General features: G+C 42.0%; 2 protein-coding genes and 1 long non-coding RNA gene across 3 annotated transcripts in view; 2 read left to right on the top strand and 1 right to left on the bottom strand.

Annotated features, from left to right (window-relative positions):
• Positions 1-16528, top strand: part of PLCXD3 (phosphatidylinositol specific phospholipase C X domain containing 3) — a 78205-nt gene extending 61677 nt beyond the window's left edge. The window contains exon 3 of the mRNA XM_023944675.2: positions 13262-16528. Coding sequence (XP_023800443.2) covers positions 13262-13418 — 157 coding nt within the window. The 3' untranslated portion in view covers positions 13419-16528. The remainder of the gene's footprint in view (positions 1-13261) is intronic.
• LOC147648542 (uncharacterized) lies at positions 16480-21317 on the bottom strand. The gene is made up of 2 exons (XR_015281124.1): positions 21172-21317; positions 16480-20242 (listed from the first exon to the last, which is right to left on the bottom strand). It is a non-coding gene; the product is annotated as an uncharacterized LOC147648542 (long non-coding RNA).
• Positions 20834-21417, top strand: part of C6 (complement C6) — a 50777-nt gene continuing 50193 nt past the window's right edge. The window contains exon 1 of the mRNA XM_086869561.1: positions 20834-21237. The gene's annotated coding sequence lies outside the window, so the exon portion shown is untranslated. The remainder of the gene's footprint in view (positions 21238-21417) is intronic.

The following is a 21417-nucleotide window of genomic DNA, read 5'->3' on the forward strand; positions in this document are numbered from 1 at the left end:
CAATACCCCCAGCTCTCTCATACTGTATTCATCAAGGTGCTTTAGCTCTCTGATAATCTTTGTGGCCTCCTCTGGATCCAGTCCAACAGGTACATGTCTTTCCTGTGCTGAGCACCTGAGAGCTGGACACAGTGCTCCGGGGGGGTGGGTCTCATGAGGGCAGAGGGGCATAATTACCTTCACTGACCTGTTTGTCACACTTGGTATGGCCTGGTGCAGCTGGTAAATAATGTATAATGCAGTTGGTAGAGTTAAGTGTAGTGTATTATCAACTGAAATGGAGTTTGGAGATCAGAAATTAAGTTGGACTTGTTAGAAGTACCAGACTTCAAAAAGTGGTAGCTTTCCTCAAAGACCCTGGTCATCTCTAATTTTGCCTCTAAGGACTGTGAATTCTGCTATAAAGAATAAGTTTTCTGATAACACAAAGTAAGAGTCTGTCATTGTAACTGAGGAAAGCTGAGGGGTAACATATAGCAAGAACTGGATGCCTGCAGAAGAAGTGAGATGAAATTCAGTGGTATAAAATGTAAGGTCATAATGATGTTAGCATGCTCTCATAAGGCAGGATCTCATCAGCTGGGACTGCCAGGCAAGGTAGCTGCTGTAGTGTTGCCCATGGTTGACTAAATCTTAGCCCTCGGTGGAAACTGTGTAGAAGAAAGGGTGGTACCGTTGTGTTATGATCCTAGACATTCACAGCATGCACAGAAAGATGCTGATACTACCATCTGAGGTATGGTAGGACATCTTTTTGGACGTTCAATGCAGTTTTGGTAATCCATGTTCTGAGTAGATAAAACTTGCACAGCTGCAGAGAGGGACTACTAACTAGGATAACCAGGGAGTGAATTGCTGAAGACACTGAGAAAGCTTGTCTTATTTATCCTGGCACAGTGAAGCCTGAGAGATTCTGTGATTACCTTACTCTCTGTAAATATCACGGGAATAAATACCAGTGAGGAGAAACAGTTTAAGCTGAAGGCAAGCATTCTTACAAAAGCAGCAGGTATACACTGACTAAATAAATTTAAGCTGGAAGTGAGAGAAGGGCTCCCTGCAGTGAAGTTTTCCAGCTGGAAAAGTGGGAGTGAGAAAAATGACTGCTTTTAAGATGAGCTTCATCCTCTTGAAAGAGGAACAGAGATCACTAGTTACAAAGTTCCTCCCAGACCCCATTCTACAGGAGAATGCCATGGCTGCTAACCTGCCTTACCAAAGGCAGCTATGCATAGTCTTGTCCATGGCACTTGCTTTGTCACTGGAGATGGGAGGACAGGACCTCACTGTGTTCTTCTTCCTGCTGGTCTACTTGTGGGAACCCTAGGAGAACTCTGGTCTTGAGACATGGGATGGGGACTCCCATCTGCAGGTGGGGAAAAAGGTGCTCTTGCGGTATTCATTCCCCACTGTTTACTGAGAAGTCAGAGAAGTCTGTGTTAGGGGCACAATTTCCCTGACATGAGAATACCTTGGCAGAAAGATAATCTGGTGAGCCTGTCTCCACCAGCTGTATCCAGGACAAACATTTCTCACTGTAAAAGAGCAGTGACTATTTTGTAATATCTCCTGGGTACTGTATTTTGGATAATTATAATTGGCATAGTAAAGGGTTTATCATATGAATGCTTTGGGCTTATTAATTCTAGGTTGTGAGGAAAGTTAAGTAGAAGGAATGAGGAATAGCTCTGGGAAGGCTGCTCCTGGTAAATGATTCACAGCAATGCCCAGGATGCTATTTAGGAGGATAGTGCCTCTGGGATCCAGCTGATTAACAAAGATGGTTTAGCTGTGGGAGTCCAGAGTTAGAAGCCAGAAGATGTATAAATTATAATAAGCAGCTTGAACCTCCTCTGTGGTGAGATGAAGCAGCTTTTGTGGAGGAGTTAATAAGTGTGTGCCTGTGGTCCAGGCACCAGGCTGGGGTTGTCGGGCACCACGGCATTAGAGGTGGCTGTGACAGCAGTGAAATAAGCATCCTTATTGTATGTGCTGTGAATCCATGTGGTACATGCCCTGCAAGGGAAATGATAAAACCAGCCTTGCAGATGAAGTCTTGGTGAAGAAGAAAAAAGAGACATCAGAAAGCAGAAGATGTGATGCCTCAGACGTAGAGAGGTACAGCAGAGGGGTTTGTGTGCTAAATGAAATGTATTGGGAAAACAGAATTGTGAATGTTGTTGATTCTATTTGTGAAATGAGGACAAACTTGAAGACTAGTTGTATATGAGAAAAATATGTAAGAAAACATTTACATGTGATATTTTCCACCTTAGTGTTTTAGAAATATTGAAGTGTTTTGACAGTTTTAAGAGACGAAAGAGTGAGAAAAGAATGTTTAATTTGCTATGCTGAAAATGAGCTACACATTTAATATATTTTTAATTAACTGAAAAATGTGTGTTCCTATGTAATTTTGTTTCCACCGTCTAATTTTCTGACTTGTTTTAATCACAACATCATTCAAATCAGAGCTGTAATTATGCCAAATTTCTGTTACTTGGATGTGCTGCCTGAAACCCTTACTATATTCTTTGCTTCTTGCTGTCCAAATAGCAGTAGGGATGAAAAACTACTATTTCCCTTCTTCAGAGGTAATTCTTGGTTTTATAATTTTCCATTTAAACTTTGTTAGGTGGATTGCTTCATCACAATCTGTTTGCTGATTGTTTCATGAACAAAGTACATTTTCACCTTTATTCTAAACAGTAAGAAAGTATTAAGATCCTGAGAATAGCATAAGATGCACCTTTTTACTGCAACTTTCTCTTACTTGAATATGGTTATTTTCCTTGCATTTTTCAGCTTTGCCTTCCATATGAATTATTCTGCATATGTCTGTCTGAATAACTTGTGGAATATACTGAATAAGGTACTACAGCAAACAGTCACCTGCATCACCTGCAGATTTATACTTTTTAGTTGTCTCTATATTCAATAGCAAAGAATTCAAATATTAGTGAGATTCACTTTCATTTCAAAGTATCTGCAGGAAGAAACAGATTTGCAGGCTACATAAAATTAATAATTTTTCTATTTACTTACGTAATTTAGATTTGTTGGAGTAACAATTTCAGTGGAAACTGTGCAATGATGTCTAAAATTCTGTTACAAGTTGTACAGCAGAGAAATAGTGCTCGTAGTCAGAAGTTTCTTAAATAAACCTTGCCCTCCACCTAGCTGCTCTGCTTTCTCTCCTAATGTTACATACCATTTTACTAATTTTTCCTTTTACTCAAAAGTTGGATTTTCATAATCACTCTGCTAATTCATCTGTGTTACAAGGTTCTGGGCAGGGCTAAATGCTTGTAAAAATCACCTTCTTTGATGTGGTAGATTCTCTTTCATTGTTCTCTACATTAAATTTCAGAGTATTTCCTCCATGCACAACCTTTTTTTTTTCCCCTCTAAATCTGTCTTCTTTCTTGAATCAATCAAATTTTACTTTTTCAAGAATGTGAGTTTTGTAACAAGAAGATGAGCCAGCAGCAGCAAGTAAAACTCCAAAATGGGGAGCAGCTGAACAATTTTATACCTTGACTACTCAAATAAGTTCCTCAGCAGGACAACTCTTTGTAAAGTCCCAGGTAACACATGGTGGCAGCTCTTGGAGAAAACAATGCCCTTAGCTGAGTCTGGTGGAGGAAACCTTGGCTGTGAATGGTCTGGTACTGGCTACAATATACGTCTGTGACAAAGGAGTTCCAGCTCTGTTGTCAGATTCTAACACCTGATTTGAATGCTTTAATACAGAGATTCAAGTGTAATGGGTGTATGAATAAATAATAACTCTTTTTTTTTAAGAACTAGAAGATGGGGGAGGAAAAAAAACCCCAAACCTGTAGCTGTTCCTTTGATTGGTGACAGATATTTTCATCTTTAAAGCAGAGTTCTGTTTCACAGACAGTGCAATAAGTTCCAGTTCCAGTTTCCATATTCCATGCATATTGTCATTTATGGGAATTTTTTAATATTTCTTGAACACTCAGATTTCTGTGTGGAACTGGGAGCAAGACCAACTGTCTCATGCAGATAAAATATGTCTCGTCGAGGTACCTGTGTTAATGAGTGTTCAAGTTTTGTATTTGTGCTACCAGAGCAAGGGGTGATGACTGAACACCACTCTGACTTCCCTGACCACTGTGATCTCCAAGAGATAACTGATTAACATAGAATCATAGAATGGTTTGTGTTGTAGGAGATCTTTTAAAGGTCATCCTATGCCAGCCCCCTGCCATGGGCAGGGACACCTTCCACTAGATTAGGTTGCTCAAAGTCCCATTCAAGTGGACTTGAACACTTCCAGGTATGGGGCATCTGTGGCTTCTTTGTTTCAGTGCCTCACCACTCCTGCGGTAAAAAATTGCTTCCTAACATCTAATCTAAACATGCTCTTTTTCAGTTTGAAGCCATTCCTCATGTCCTGTCACTCCATGCTTTGTGAAGAATTCCTCTTCAGCTTTCCTGTAGGCCTCATTTTGGTACTGAAATGTGCTCTGTGTTTTCCCTAAAGCCTTCTCTTTATGCTGAACAATCCCAATTCTCTCAGACTGTTCATAGGAGAGATACTCCAGCCTTCTTCTTCAGTCCATCATCTTCATGGCCTCCTCTAGACATACTCCAAAGTCCATTTCCTTCTTATTTTGGGAGCTCCAGACCTGGATGCAGCAGTCCAGGTGGGGCTTCACCCCAGTGGAGCTGAGGGGCAGAATCCCCTCCTTCAGCCTCCTGGCCACACTGCTGGATGCAGCCCAGGCTGGTTTTATGGGCTGAAAGTGCGCATTGCTAGGTCATGTTGAGCTTCTCACCCATCAACACCTCCAAGTGCATCCCTACAGGGCTTTTCTCAATCCCATCAGCCCCCAGCCTGGGGGTTGCCCTGACGCATGTGAAGAACCTTGCATTTGACCTTGAACTTCATGAGGTTTGCACAGACCTGCCTCTCAAGTCTGTAAGGTCCCCCTGTATACCACCCCTTCCCTCCAGTGCGTTGACTGCCCCACCCAGCTCAGTGTCATCAACAAACTTGCTGAGGGAACCCTCAATCCCACTGTCCATGTGACCAACAAAGATGTTAAACAGCACTAGTCCCAATACCAACCCTTGGGGAATACCACTTAACACAGATTTCCACCTGGACATTAAGCCATTGACCACAGCTAAAAATAGTGTGACTGTCCAGCCAATTCCTTATCCACCAAGTGATCCATCCACCAAATCTATGTTTCCACTTTAGAGAGAGGGATATCATGACCATATCAAATGCTTTGCACAACTCCAGGTTAGAGAAGCAGTTGATGGGCTTGTCTAATTTGAACTGCTGAATCACTGAGAAAAAACAGCCTTTGACAGAGATATCCTCATAGCAAGTAGTACTTTTCCTTTAAATCCTCTGGCTATCGTGTATTTTCTATACTAGGGTAACTACATGTTTTACAAGCCTTTTTCAGGCTTAATATAAAAGCTAACTACCATGGTTTGTATGGCAGCAGCTCAAACTTCTAGCTCTGTCTTTGCCACTTCAGTTCCCTACAGCATTAACCAAGAGAGTAGCCAAAATACTAGAGTTGTCTCCTTAATGAGATCTTTTATACTACAGAGTCCACTGAGTCCTTCTCCTGCTGCCTGAATTTCTAATGCTATTAGTTAATGCTCTAGATGCAATGGCTAAAAACAGGGAATAAGGGAAAAATGGGATGTTGAACATTATTTACTTCCAGAAACCACTCTTTGCTGCTATTAAATCTCCCATTACATTTTTGTACAATATGTAGGTTTAACAAATTCAGCTGAAATATTTTCTGAAGGGAGGACAGAAATATTCCTTTTGAGCTCATTTCTGCCTCTCTTTATAAAAGAAACCCAGAAAGCCAAGAGCAGTTCAATGCCAGAAGGAAGACATCTTGCTGCTAGTGGCTCTGCAGAGCATGATGCTAAGATAATTACATTAAAAGATCCATCTGACCCCAGCATGTTTGTCTGTCATTTGAATAGATGCATTTCCAAATTGTATAAAGCAATTGAGGATGACTGGATTACAGACAGGTTTTTCAGAAGAATGAATTCATGGCTATTAGATATTAATGTAGGTAGTCCTTGCAAACATGGCAGCTCATGTGCAGTAATGTCCAGTCATATCCAGGGAAAAAAAAATCCTACTCAGTGTTGCCCAGATTTTCCGGTTTGAGTCAGTCTGACCTTGCTTGTGCCAATTTTATGACAATGCTACAGTTGCCTAAAGAGGATCCAAGGGGTGTGGAAGTGCATCTAAGGAGTTACTTTACAGCCTTTTTGTGCCAAGCTTGTGTAAACCTCTGCTTCAGTTCATTTGTTCCTTGTTTGTCACATTTCAACCATTAGCAAGGACCTGTTACAAACCAAAACTTGTCGATGAATCAGGGACAGAGGGAGAGCAAAACCACTTGTTTTCTTTCTGTTAATTCAGACCATTTCCATGTGTTGTATTAATTTTATCTCTACACATTTAGCACATTAGGTCTATTAGCACAACTGAGAGAACTGTAAATTTTGATCAGGGAGTGAAAACAAATGGCTGGCATGTAAAAGAGGAGGACCTTTTAACATAGTTTTGCCACAGAAAAAATTATGGTAGAATGATGCAATGTGGAATGGTACCTAAGGCTCAACCTTTGCAGGAAAACTTATTTACAGATGCAGAGTAAATCTTTAGCAGGAACAAAGTGACGGCATGGTGAACAGTCTTGGAGCAGCATGCCACAATGCCATTACTTCTGGGTACTCCAGTTGAAGGTAATGAGGATGTATAGGGATATCTGTAGAGGGGTGCTCTGAATAAACAGAAAGGTGACATCTCCCTTTCTGGGGTCTTGTAAATAGATTAAACTGAACCAGAAGTGGTTTGTATCACTGATCTGCATCACTGATCTTTGTGTAGTCGATCCTGTTCAAGGTGGGCTGGATGAACTTGGATGACTTTTCGAAGTTCTTTCCAGACATGATTTTCATGCTTCAGTGACACACGGGAAATGCACTGCTCCCACTGGAGCGATGAATTCTCTTTGTCCTTGAAAAGCCAAAGTGAGCATATGCTGCATTATGGCTCTGGAATTCAGTGTTGTTGCAGACAGTGGTAATATTGAACAGAGAGGGGGGAAATTAAGGAATATAGGGACTCTATGAGTCAGGCTTGTGTAAGCACAGCCTCCTGCAGAGGGGTGCTGATTTTGTTCAGCAGTAACACCTATTTGCAAAAGGCTGCAGGGAGCAAGGTGTGTGCTCCACTGGAGAGGGAAGGAATGCCACATGTCACTTTGCCCTGAGCATAGAGACCTGCTGCAGTTCTCACTGGTGTTACTGGGAATGGGCACTTAATGCTTGGCAGCATCACACCCTGTGAATGGGACCAATTTCTCTCTGTGGATTAGGTTGTGCTGACTCCCTGCACTCCAGAAGAAAACCTGTTCTCTGCCTATAGTGATCAAACTCTCGTTAAATAGTGAATAGCCATTCTGTTTTGTGTTCGTGAAGTTGCTTTTCCCTCTCCTCTCCTGTGAAAGCTCTGCAGAGAGGAACGGCTGTTCCACCACAGGAGGTCCTGTCTTACAGCACTGCTGTCATTAGTCTTCTGTCACATTGTCAGGCTTTCATGACTCAGACATTAAAAAAACCAAATAACCAACCCTCTTTCTGAACTAAAATAGCCTAAGAATGGTTTTTTTAAAAGCAAATTTTAATACAACTAATTAGATCATATTTTCTTTCTGAAAGCTTTTAATGGGACTCACGACTTTACTGCTTAAATTGATGCAACTTGAATGCTTAATTATTATTTTTTAAACAAAATTCAATGCCACTGAAGTCACTTGAGAGCTTTGATAGATTAAAAAAAAAAAAAAAAGAAGAAAGAGGTCTTGAATATTCAGTAACTTTAAAAAGGGCTATGCCTGTTTTGTAGTTGAGGTCAGTATTTCTCAGCAGATCTCCTTTAATGCATCAGAAAATGGTTCCTGAAAGAAGAGAAAAACTTAAAAATAAATATGTGCACATTTTTTTGCTTATGTAAGCAGGCAAGCAGAACAGGGAAAATAGAGGTAATAAAATAAGTGTCAAAGCTGAGTCTAGATTTTACTGTGTTGTAAATGAAAATTGCTGTAGCAATGCTATGTGAGAAAGTACATGGCTCCTCAAAAAAAAAAAGGTGGGGGGGTGCTGAAAATGGTGGTGTAGAGCATGCTTGCAGTCATGGTGTAAACCATCCTCATACTGATAAATTATGAGTAGCTCTGACTGACCTAGTGAGGTGCCACCTGAGATAAAAGCTGCATGACTTTGTGTTGTCCAGCATAGGTAGGTCCCTACCACCCAGATCTCCTCTGTTCTCGCCATTCTCATGCAGTCTTTGGCAGATGGAAATGCTGCTCCAGAAGACTGCTGGGCATCATGGATGGTGGACCTGTGTTCTTATGTGGAGGTGCAGTGGTGGTGGCTGGGGCTGGACCACAGTCCTTCCACATCAAGCAGTCACATGGCTTTACTCCCATCAACCTGGCAATGAGAGGCAGCTGTCTGGGACCTCCTACTTTTCAGTTAGTGAAAAAAAGCTACATATTCCTTCAGGCCAGAAAATTTATCACCAGGATTACTGATCTCAATCCACAGTCAAACCGAGGTAATCTGCCATTCGTCTCCTTCCCTGCCAGTGCCCAAGCTCCCCACCCTTGAGTCTTTATCCTCCCTACACTACTGGTGCCATTAAACCCTCTGCTTCCACTAGGGATGTGGAAAAACGAATTGACTTCAGATATTGGTTTCTGGGGCAGTGCTGCACTAGCCTGGCAGGGTCAGATCTGGCCAACTCCAGCCCAGGTCAGAGGAGCTGCAGCAGGATGAAAACAGTGCCCATGAAGTGAGGTAAGATGAGAGGACTCCTCTCTTTCTCCTGGCACAGGTCTTGTGGAGGAGCACACCTACTCTCCTCCTTGGCTCTATGCAAAGACAAGCAGCACCTTCTCTGCATCTGGTTCTGGGTTACATGGTGGCTTTGGAACCCATAGGGGTTAGAAATGATTCCTTGTGTGAAACGGGATTGTAGCCATAAGAGCTGGGCTGTACCAGTTGTGGGAGGCACCCTAAAGCAGAGATATCCTGCATAGGAGAGCCAGGACCTGTCTAACACAGAGGCAGTGATGCTCTTTGGGTTTGCAGGCTGAGAGGCTTCCGTGTATATGCTTGTGCATAAAATCATTTCTGACCAATCCAGCAAGATGAATTGGGTTTGCGTGGTGTGGTTTCAGTAGTGGGGGGTGCTACAGGGGTGGCTTCTGTGAGAAGTTTCTGGAAGCTTCCCCCATGTCTGACAGAGAACCACATAAGGACACCTACTCTTGTAGGTGGTTTATTTGCCTGACTAAAACCCTTGGTGAGAACAATCACTAGTTTGAGGCACAATTTGGAAATTACAAGGCAGGGTGAACAAGGTTTGTACTGCTACCAGAAAAGCATCCCGAGGAATATTAAAGCAGGCTAATTCTAATAATTATTGTGGGCATTTGAGAGACATGCTGAAACTGAGCAACGTGTAGTTCCTTAGAGTCATTGGTGTAGTCCACACTCAAGATGGCACGTGGGGAAGAGATGGTCTGTATGGTTTTTGTATTGACTTCTGTCATAAACAGAGCTACAGATCCTGCATCAAATCTTTAAGGTCAGTGGAATCTTTACTTCAGCTATCTTTTTTTTAAATAGGATTGTGTTATTTGGCTTTGCTATGCAAATAAGCTTTTTGTTTGCTAATGTGATTAATTTCTGACTTATCTTTAAATGCCCTCTAGTCCCACAAACAAAAGATTTCTGTGACTTTATCTAGCAATTCATGTGTGAGCAGAGGGTCATGCAACTGTGTCCTGTGTGAAATATTAGTAAAACAAAGATGACCCATTCAACTAACCAAGCCAACTGTGGATGAAATGGCAAGGCAGGCTGACTTTAGGATAAAGCACTAATTAAAAGAAGGTATGACTGCTTGGTGAAGTCTGACTTACTGAGAACACATTAGGAAAAGGACAATAGTATTTTGGTCAATATGGGTAAGTGTATGGACAGCAAACTGTATGGTGTGAAGAAAGAATTACATCAGAATCATCTTCAGAACAAGTAAAAGAGAACAAAAAGAAGTTAACTATGCCTCAAAGGGGAGGGAGGCAGGAAGGCAGGCAGGAAGGCAGGAAGGAAGGCAGGCAGGAAGGTGGGAAGGCAGGAAGGAAGGCAGGAAGGAAGGCAGGAAGGCAGGAAGGCAGGCAGACAGGAAGGAAGGCAGGCAGGAAGGGAGGCAGGAAGGAAGGCAGGAAGGCAGGCAGGAAGGAAGGCAGGCAGGAAGGCAGGAAGGCAGGAAGGAAGGCAGGCAGGCAGGAAGGCAGGCAGGAAGGCAGGAAGGCAGGCAGGCAGGAAGGAAGGCAGGAAGGAAGGCAGGAAGGCAGGAAGGAAGGCAAGGAAGGAAGGCAGGAAGGCAGGAAGGCAGGCAGGAAGGAAGGCAGGAAGGCAGGAAGGCAGGCAGGAAGGCAGGAAGGCAGGCAGGAAGGCAGGCAGGAAGGAAGGCAGGAAGGAAGGCAGGAAGGCAGGCAGGAAGGCAGGAAGGCAGGCAGGCAGGAAGGAAGGCAGGAAGGAAGGCAGGAAGGCAGGAAGGAAGGCAGGCAAGAAGGAAGGCAGGCAGGAAGGCAGGAAGGCAGGAAGGCAGGAAGGAAGGAAGGCAGGCAGGAAGGCAGGAAGGCAGGCAGGAAGGCAGGAAGGAAGGCAGGAAGGCAGGAAGGAAGGCAGGAAGGAAGGAAGGCAGGAAGGAAGGCAGGAAGGAAGGCAGGAAGGAAGGCAGGAAGGCAGGAAGGAAGGCAGGCAGGAAGGCAGGAAGGCCGGAAGGAAGGCAGGAAGGAAAGGAAGGAAGGCAGGAAGGCAGGAAGGCAGGAAGGAAGGCAGGAAGGAAGACAGGAAGGCAGGCAGGAAGGCAGGCAGGAAGGCAGGCAGGAAGGCAGGAAGGCAGGCAGGAAGGCAGGAAGGCAGGAAGGCAGGCAGGCAGGAAGGAAGGAAGGCAGGCAGGAAGGAAGGCAGGCAGGAAGGCAGGAAGGAAGGAAGGCAGGAAGGAAGGCAGGAAGGAAGGCAGGAAGGAAGGCAGGAAGGCAGGAAGGCAGGAAGGAAGGCAGGAAGACAGGAAGGAAGGCAGGAAGGAAGGCAGGAAGGAAGGGAGGCAGGAAGGCAGGCAGGAAGGCAGGAAGGAAGGAAGGAAGGAAGGAAGGAAGGAAGGAAGGAAGGAAGGAAGGAAGGAAGGAAGGAAGGAAGGAAGGAAGGAAGGAAGGAAGGAAGGAAGGAAGGAAGGAAGGAAGGAAGGAAGGAAGGAAGGAAGGAAGGAAGGAAGGAAGGAAGGAAGGAAGGAAGGAAGGAAGGAATTACCTTTAGACCTGTAACTCTTTGGGCTTAAATAGGATGGTTTTAAATACAAAAGCAATGTACTGCCATCTCATAAATTCAACCTTGATGAGTTCTGCACAGAGTTCAGTAGTAGCTTTCACATGTGAAGATGCAGTGGGGTTTGCAGCTGCTCTGAGCTGCCTTTTGTTACCTTGGTGGTCTATGCTATTCTGCTGAGATCTGTCCTGGTTCTGGTTGCTTGCAGATCTTTTCAAGCAGTCCAGGCATTGCCAGGTATTTAACACCCATTCTGTGCCCTGTTACAGTGCTATGGAGTGCAGCTTTTCAGGATTACATAAAATTGTATCTAAAGGTGCTGGCTGGGTTCATAAACAGCAGAACGCTTGAATTTGGTTTTATTAGCTGGTGTGCATACATGCAAGTGCTTCAGTCATACTGAATCAATGACTGAAATAAAATGTATTGCTGATATGTGGATCTCATAGTAGATTCAAGTACATTTTGGTGAAATAAAACCTTGGTATTCTCCTGTGAAATCATAGAGAGAAATAATTTCAGCTGCTTGGGTTTTATTCTGTATTAAATTATTTTTAAAACGGACTGATTCTAGTAGCCACTAACAGGTACAATCTCTGTCTGCTAATAGTTCTCTTTTCTTTAGATCTGTTTTCTAAAGCTTTCGAGAGAAGATATAGGTTCAACATGTTCACCTTCATTTAAATAACTGTCAGACAAAAAATTTCCATGTACTTTGTGTCTGTGCTGGTTTAGGGGAAATCACAGATTTACAGATCTTTGAGCAAAGAAAGAACACAATGTTCATCTAAACTGACTGCAGCCCTGCCCAGACCTTAGATTATTTTATTTAACTCAGCAGCTTGAGGTAGACCAAGAGTATAATTTTGGAACGATACCCAAGCTAGATTTAAAGACTCAAAGTAGTGCAGAGTTTGTCACAGTCATTGGGATTTTATACCAATGGTCAATTACCCTTTCTCAGAAAAATGCCCTTTCTCTGAAGAATGTACCTTATTTTTTGTAGCTCAGTTAACTTCTTTCTTCTGAAAACTGGATTTTGCTGCTTGACAGCCTCAGCAGGACTAAGGAACCTTTTATTTTTCTTACAGATGTTTCTTGTGATTGCTAGTTTGTATTTTCACAGAAAAATGTCAGAAAAATTTCTTTATACTCAGAAACACAGTAAGGCAAATATCCTTTAGATGCCAGTATTTCTGTGCTAAGGATGTGGCATAATTAAAATCTGCCATCTTATAAAAGAGTTGATATGATCTTGCTGCTTTCTATTTCTGTTATCAACCACTAGTTTATGATTAAGTCTAATTAATTCATGGCTTGAGTATCAGTACTGGTGAAGAAAGGTGTTTTGGTGTATGCTGTGCTTATACTTGTAGGAATCATGGTTGTTTCTGTGTGCCTCAAAATACTATTTTTAGCATTTCCTTGAGTGTATCAAACACACTTTGCAAATGGCTTGAGTTCTCTGTTACTTGTTTTTCCATGAGCAATTCCCTCAGAGTCATATGGCCAGATGATATCAAAAAGTATCTGGTCCATGGTCCAATTTTGCCTTAGGCAAAATCAATAATTACTCTAAGCCTGCATGATCTTCCTTCCATTCTTTCCTACTGAGAAGTTGAAGTGCAATCAACATATTATTTCCCCAGAGAATGAAAATTAAAAAGGGTTTTAAAAAAGCTTAAGCAGTAACCTGTGTCCTGTCTCACTTGGTTTCTTTCCCTTAGGAACCAAGTAAGATCAATGGGAGACACTGTTGGTAAATCCTGCCTCGATACATTTGTCTCTCTGATTTTTTGAGTAATTATTGTTCCTCTTTTCTCCTTAGGGCTCTTCCTGCAATGATGGAGTGGGTCCGAACTCAGAAAGCAGGAGAAAGTGGTGTGAATATTATCACTGCAGATTTTGTAGAACTTGGTGACTTTATCAGCACAGTCATAAAGCTCAACTATTCTCTGGATGAAGGTGAAGATGACACTACTTGATAGTACTGTGATGTGTATGTTGTTGCATTATTCAGAATTTGAAAAAAAAAAAAAAAAGAAAGATTGTATTTTAAAAGGATTTTATTGTAAAACACTCATCTTCTTGTAACACACTGAGCTGTTTAGGGCTTTAGTGGGTGGGCATAAGGGAAATGTTTTCATCATTTATGATCATTTTTTCATGTTTGTGTTTAATGTGAAGAGCAAAACTAAACATGTTTACAGTGTTTGACAAAAGAAGGCCATTTACAGGTTATCCATGAGGTACCAAATGTGATTCATGTGTCTTCTGTGGTTATGAACAGTGCCAAGAAATTTGTTGTTTTCAGAGCAAGGGGATGTATATATTGTCCTCTTCCTGCTCACAGCAGGATTCCCAATGGTGTGAGCATTGCACCAGGAGACTGAGGACAATATATCTGGCACGACAAGTTCAAGCTGCTACATTTCATCTGTTAGGTGGTTTAACTAATCATATTTATCAATGAGCTGCAGGTTTAAATGCCTTTGTGATGTAAATCCGAAGTCATGCTTCTAACACATGCATAATCAGTGGACAGTAAATATGATGTGTTATGTACCATAATTAGTGGACAGTGAACATGATGTGTTATGTACCATAATCAGTGGGGAGTAAACATGATGTGTTATGTTACCATAATCAGTGGGGAGTAAACATGATGTGTTATGTTACCATAATCAGTGGGCAGTAAACATGATGTACTGTGTAGCTTGCACAAAGCACAGACAAAATCCTGCTTGCTTTTCATTCTCAAAATGGGGTTTTCCAGTGTCTCTGCCTCAGGTCAAGCCAGCAGATATGTGATACTGGCCTAACTCTGTAATCACGAAGTATTTCAACACCCTGGCCATTGGCAGGACACTTTTCACTAAACCAGGTTGCTCAGAGCTCCATCCAGCCTGGTTTTTCACATTTCCAGGCATGGGGACATCCACAACTTTTCTTGGCAACATGTTCTAGTGCCTCATCGCTCTTACAGCAAAGAATTTTTTCCTAATATCTAATCTAAACCTACTCTCAGTCTGAACCATTCCCACTTGTCTGTCACTATATGTCCTTGTAAAAAGTCTCTCTCCATTTTTCTTGTAGACTCCCATCAGGTACTGGATGGCCAAAATTAGGTCACCCCAAAGCCTTCTCTTCTCCAGACTGAACAATCCCAATTCTCCCTCAGCCTGTCCTCATAGGACAGGTGCTCCATCCTTCTGATCAACTTCATGGCCTCCTCTGGACTGGCTCCAACAGTTCCATGTCCTTTTTATGCAGGGACCCCAGCTCTGGATGCTCCAGCTGGGTCTCAGCAGAGCAGAGGGGCAGAATCCCCTCCCTCCCCTGCTGCCCACGGGGCTCTGGATGCAGCCCAGGACACATTTGGCTCTCTGGGCTGTGAGTGCCATGGCCAGGGCATGTCCAGCCTCTCACCCACAGCACCCCCAGGTCCTTCTGGGCAGGGCTGCTCTGGGTCTGTTCATGCCCAGCCTGTGCTGACACCAGGGGCTGCCTGTGCACTTAGTATTGTTAAACCATATGAAATTCCCATGGATCCACTTCTCCAGCTTGTCCAGGTCTCTCTGGATGGCATCTCATCCTTCAGGTGTGTCAACAGCAGCACTCAGCTTGGTGTTACCTGCAAATTTGCTGAGGGTGCACTTGATTTCTTCATCTGTGTCATTAATGAAGATATTAAATAACACTGGTCACAATATGAACCTCTAAGGAACAGCTGCTGGTGCATATTTTCCCTGGTTCCAGCTGGAATACAGTTAGGGAAGTTTTGAGCACCACTTCTTCCCAGGATTAATCTTATGGAAGAGCCTGATCCCATATCCATTGAACTGAGTAGGAAAACTCAATTTAGTGTGTGTTTAGTGTGGATTGTGCATAAGGTGAGTTGTGTGTACTCTTAAGATGTGCAGTATTTTGTCCCATGGTAGAAATCTGATTTCTGCAAAACTGAAACTGCATTTAAAAATAGGTGCAGTCTAAACTTCTCTTTAAGAAGTTTATAAACAGAACACTTTCCCACTGATTACAAAGAATCAGTACCAGTTTCATCAGTGAAAAGTTCCTGTACTAAAGAGTGTAGTGGTTCAATTCTAGGTAATAGCAGTACTCTATAGTCCTTAAATTGTCTGTGGGATATAATACTGCATAGCATAAGATTGAAAATCTGTTGAATGCCACTGTTCCAGCAACAAAATCACTGATCATCGTAGTTTTAAAGAAATATATATAAAAAGTAAATGGAAAACTTAGTGATTTATAAAATGAGAGCATTGCAACTGTATGACACCTAACTGGATAAAATACAGGCAGTCCTATCTCCTGGACACATCAATACACAGGTACCCAACTTTGGAAAGTAAAACATCTCATCTGTACAAAAGAATAGATAGTATAACATCTTACAAGGAAATGCTCTTTGAAATATTGCAGGGATTTATGGGATGGAATTAAAGTCAATTCTCTGTTGATATAGTAAAACTTTTAGTTGAGTGAGAAGAGAGAATTGCATCATACAGTCCATTGCTATTTTCTGTCAGATGATAATGACTACTGTCTCCCATCAATGTTTAGAAATTCAGAAATGGTCATATTGAACAGATGGATAACAAGCATTATGGGGGGTTTGTTTGCTTTAGTTTAAGGAATGGAATAAAAAGAACACTTCCTGCTATTTTGTACTGAGAGGTTGTCTTGGAAAAAGTGTATGCACATGTGAGTGTAGAATAAAGAATAATTTAAGTGTATGTGTAGTATAATGACACATTTAAATGTATGTGTATAACACAGACATGCTTGTGCACTTGCATAATGATCTTTGGGGTTCTGGACAGGACTACTATAAATTTGTTTGAAAAAAACCCATGCAGCTGTTACAAAGTCATGATGGCTCTTTCAGTAGCATTCTCTTCTGTATAGGTTAGGACTGTACAAGTCATCCTCAGTGAAATCTGTGATCTAAGCTAGTAAGGTTTTTGTGGCATATAGACTTCATCCAGACTGCATCAAAAATTTACTTAGAGTCACAAGTCACGGTTTTGTTGAACAAGGAGTATGACTTTAATGCTTTCATCCACAACTAAGCAAATTATAGAGTGGCTTGATAGACTTTGTTTCTGGTTTCCACAGGCTCTCCAAGTAAAATTTATGTAACAGATATATAAAATGAAACATGAAAATAAATTTTTGAACCCACACCTATGTGGGTGTCCTACATAGAAATGTAAAAATGTCTGCTTATTTATTGGCAGTGTGGTGTGAAATGCTCTTTTTTCCATTTAGCTGGAGTTGGTTGTTTCCAGACTCCTTCTGTGATTCTTCAGCTGCTTAAATATAGTCAAAAGAGTTAATCTGTAGCCTTCTAATACAGTAAAGGAATCTGAATCCTTGGATAGAGTGAAAATTAGGTTTCTTTCTTTTTGTATTCTGGCTGAAATTCTGTTGCATCTGAGAGCATCAGCACCAGATTTCTGCTGGTACCCCTGCTCAAACACACACACAGACACACCAGGCTTTTTGCTTGCTCAGAGGTGTACTCAAGGCAAATGCTTTGCTGTATTTTAAAAAGTGTATGTGTGTGTGCCTGTATATATGAATAAGTATAGAGCTTTCTAGAGTTTGTTAGCATTGTTATAAAATGTTTGCTTAGTGTCAGTTTTATTCTAATTCTCAATTGGAAATAAATAGAAAATAAAAGCAAAGCAAAAAAAAGTCCTCTGACAAGAAACAAGAATAGACAAATTGCATCATTTGTCCATCAGTGGGAAAGAATACTAGCAAAATGTTAAATTCTGGTCAGAAAAAATATGTTTTCATTTAGCTGTTGATCTTTCTATTGGAGAAGCACAGCACTTTATGGTAGGAACAGGTAAACAAACTTGCCTTAATTACTAAAAGAAAAAAGTGCATGTGGGGATATACTATCCATGCTCTTCTGAAGATTTCATCTGTGAGAGCCTAGAACTCTAAGTCCTGATAGAGATGCACTCCCTGTTGATGTTGTTTGGGGATCTTGCCAAAAAAGAACAAGCCAGAAAGTACTATGCAGCACAACTGGACCATTCCAGAGCCCAGTTCTGCCACCCATATGCAGCTAAAATTGTCTTTTATTTCAACCAGAAATGTTCTTGCAGGGTTGGGTCAGATGTGTTATTCTGATCCTATTAACTTGGAAGGTTTCTTCACATGTATTACAAGGAATCTTGCATGGGAAATTAGTTGACTGTAATCAGCCCGTCAAGAAAAAATACCTGTCTACACTATTGATCTGTATAAGCATCTGCTTACTCAAACTGTCATGTCATTCACTCCCAAAACATTTTTTCGCTTCTTCTGCTTATTTTCCCCCTCAGTATGTTCATTATGTATACATTGAGTACTGTTGTTTTCTGGCAGTTCCATGTGATTACTTCATTGTTTCTTTTCACCCATAATTGAAAGATGGCAACTGTGCTGCACACATGGAGTGTCTCAGCTGTGTAAACCCACCTGGCTCCATTTTTCAGTTCACACATACTGAGCCATCTTCGTTCTGTACTGATTTAACCTGCAGAAATCCAGTCCAAACAGGAGGTGGTTCCTGGAGTGCAATTCCTGCCTTGTATGGTGAGGAGTAAATTGGAATCAGACCACAGGAGCGTAGTTTTAGAATTAGTGGGTTCTTTGCATTCTTTAGCTGATGGATACATTACTGGTTTTGTAGGTCCTGCCATTTCAAAACATTATTTTAAATGTACACATGTATGTATATATAAATATATATGCATGCATGGCTGAGAGGGAATGTATGATCCTGTATGCTGGGCTTAATCTTTTTGTCATACTGATACACATCTAGACAGTTTCTACTAACTTCAAAGGAGTTACTAAGCCTTTACCCTGAGATAAGAGTGAGCAGATAGTCACTGTGTAGTAATTATAGGCTGTGTTGCAAATGAAATTTAAAATTGTGGAGCTTAATTCCACAAAGTAAAAAAAAATAAAGCAAGAAAACAAAGTGCCCTGAAAACCACAGTTCCAGTGCTTTTTATCCTCAATGTAATATAAGAAACACCAGGTATTAGCAACTGATTAGGCCATTTGGTGATTTCAAGGGTTTGGGTAACACCATTGCAAAGTTCTAAATTCCTTTTCAGTGAAGTAAAAGCTAATAGTGTAAGATGTATTTGTCATATCTCAGTGGTAGCTTCTGTGTTACATACAGTCAATGTTGTTCTGAATTGTATGTGTTTACCCAATGATGAGGCTAAAATATGCTGTATAGTATGTGTAATGTATTGATTACAAGTATTTGGAGTTCAGTGGTCTATTTAGTTTTTACTGTGCTGCTGTTTTGTAGGTATGTGTGTAAATGGATTATGGATTGTCTACAGTGTACAAGGAAATAGTAATTAATCCTAAAGGAAAGGGGCAGTTATGTGACCTGCCTTAATGCATTAGAATAATATTGTTAGATCTCATAATTATCGGTTCCGTTTCAGATGTTAGCAAGGGTTGTCCACAGAGCTGACTCCCTCACTTTCTGGCATGAAGGAGTTAAACTTGAAGTTACGTGGAGCTCACTTACAGATTTGTAGATAAAGAATAGGATGTTTGCCTGATTAACTGCCTTGACTGTACAAGGTGGCAAAGACATGGTTTCCAGTGTGTTACAGATCCAATCACTTCTGCGCACACACAGCTCCTGCTGATGTCAGCAGGAATTGTGATCATGTAATTGAGTGGCCTAAAATTCATCTTCTGGAATATAGTCATGATAGGAGGATGGGGATATCCTGGCTTTAAGGAAGTGCCTGGATGCTATGCAATACTGCTCATGTCCTGTGTTGGAATATAGCTTTAAATTTGCAGGAAGAGCTTTGAACTTTGCTCCAGTGTAGGTTGGACCTATCCAAAAAAAAATAAAAATTCTTATGTAAAAATTGTGAATACCATAGGCTAATCAGCATGGCCTGGCCTGCCCATGTACAGCATTCTGCTTTCAGGGATTGTGGCAGCTTCATATAAAAAAAACCTATAATTCCCTGTTCCTGCAGGATCTACATAGGAATCTCTACATTGCCTACAGGTATGACTCCTGTACTATTCCCACAGCCAGGTCTAGCTCTCCCTTCATGGCTTATGTTTAAGATGCCTGATGCCAAGAGTAATTAGGAAAGAGGTACTAACTAAGCACAGAGTGTCCACCTTGTGCCTGGCTGGTTGGAGTAGGGTGCCTGCCCTCCAGCAGCACATCTGGTATGAGGTCAGCTTCAGTCAGATCCACCTGAACAGTGACTGAGGGAAGGCACAAGTCTGATTTCAGAGCCTCTTCAGTTGCCCAGTTAAAATGCAGCATCTTCTCCCTTCTGTCCTTTGCCTCTGCTCGGTGCTGCTTATCTGGACTTCTGCATACACATCCTGTTACCTGCCAGCTGTGGATATTAGATATTAGATATTTGTCAGCCTCAGCACATCATAGCAGTCCACAGGGTTGTATAAGATGTTAAGTGTGTGGGGCTAAAAGCTGGTAGAGGGCCTCATCTGATGTCCCAGGATGGTTTATCTCCACAATCCAAGTTATGCACACACATCCTCTTAAAGAGGTGTCACCTTGGCCCCTGAGTATCTCCTCAGAGGGAAGTGGACTTAGGGGTTTTTGTTTCTGCAGTAAGATGGCATGTATTAATCTCTTCCTTCAGCCTTTGGTCATACAAAGGTCAGAGTTTGATTGGAAGAAATTCCTCAAGTAGCTGCAATTAGTTTTGCTGTGAAGCGGGCATCCTTAAAGCAGAATCCTGGACTTGTGTAATTACTGTTACTGAAAATAAAAATATATGGTTAAAACCACAATTTTAAAAAGAAAAATTACGTGAGCTTGCCAGGACAGTTAAGTTTTTGACTGCCTCAGTCATCAGTAGTTTAGTATCATCTAGGTGATGATTATTAGCATGTTATTGCCACACTGCCTCCTGACACTGTTCAGGGTCTCTGTACAGAAGCCTTATTATTCCCAGTGAGCATTAATGCATTTGAATGGCTTGTCTCCGTTTTGGTGGGAAGGATGATTGTGTAACACTGAGAACATGGAGCTCCCTGTGTGTTGTGCCCACAAAGGTTCACAGAGCTGCACCTTCTCGTTTTAGGATCTGTTTAATGGTACTTTAATAAATGTTGTGTTAAAAATGCCTACAGTTCTGTATAGCAAATGTGAATTTTTATGACAATAATGTGTATTTAGAGTAAAAAAAGTAATATAAAATCCAGTTTCTTTGTATCCAGTGAAACATCTAATAAAGCTCTGGTACCTGTATTCTTGTTTTATGGCTTCATTGCTTCATTTAAGGCTTTTCATGTAGGAGGCTTTTTAAGCACAGTTTGAGGTTATGGGTTGGAGCCATATATTAGACACAGGCTGTGCTGTTTTGTTAGGGATGTACATGGACTGCCCCATGAAGGCACTGCACTGGGAGTGTCCTTTCCACTTGGTTTTTATAGGGACACTTCAATACCAGTGGATGCTGTGATGTGTCCATGCTGCCAGGGACACAGTGAGCTCTTAGCTACCTCTTTTTCCAGCGTGGCTCTCCAGCCCCGGTTTGCCTGAAGCAGCCAAGCACAAGGCCCCGCGGTGCGGCCTGCTGGCTCACGCAGGGGATGGCACTTCTGTCTCCCTGGGCCCTGGGCCCTCGCACACTGCTGCCCATGGTGAACACTGCCCACCATCGAGGCAAACCAGACCCCACTTGCCTGCAGGTCCAATGGAGCAGACTGTCTGCTGCCCCATGTCTGGTTCCAGGACATGACAACGAGGAGGTAAGTCCCTCCAACTTCCCTCCCCGGTGTCTCCTATGCGGTGTGGGGACACCCCTCAGAACGGGGCACAGGCAACTTCCTGGCAAGAGTGCTCTGTACACTTGAGCAGGGCAAGCAACTCAGCCTCCTGCCAGAGCTGGGTGTGGCGTGTTAAAGCCTTTCTGCATGGTAGAAGCTTGA

Source organism: Cyanistes caeruleus, chromosome Z (genome assembly GCF_971803275.1).
Source record: "Cyanistes caeruleus chromosome Z, bCyaCae1.hap1.1, whole genome shotgun sequence".
Taxonomy (NCBI): domain Eukaryota; kingdom Metazoa; phylum Chordata; class Aves; order Passeriformes; family Paridae; genus Cyanistes; species Cyanistes caeruleus.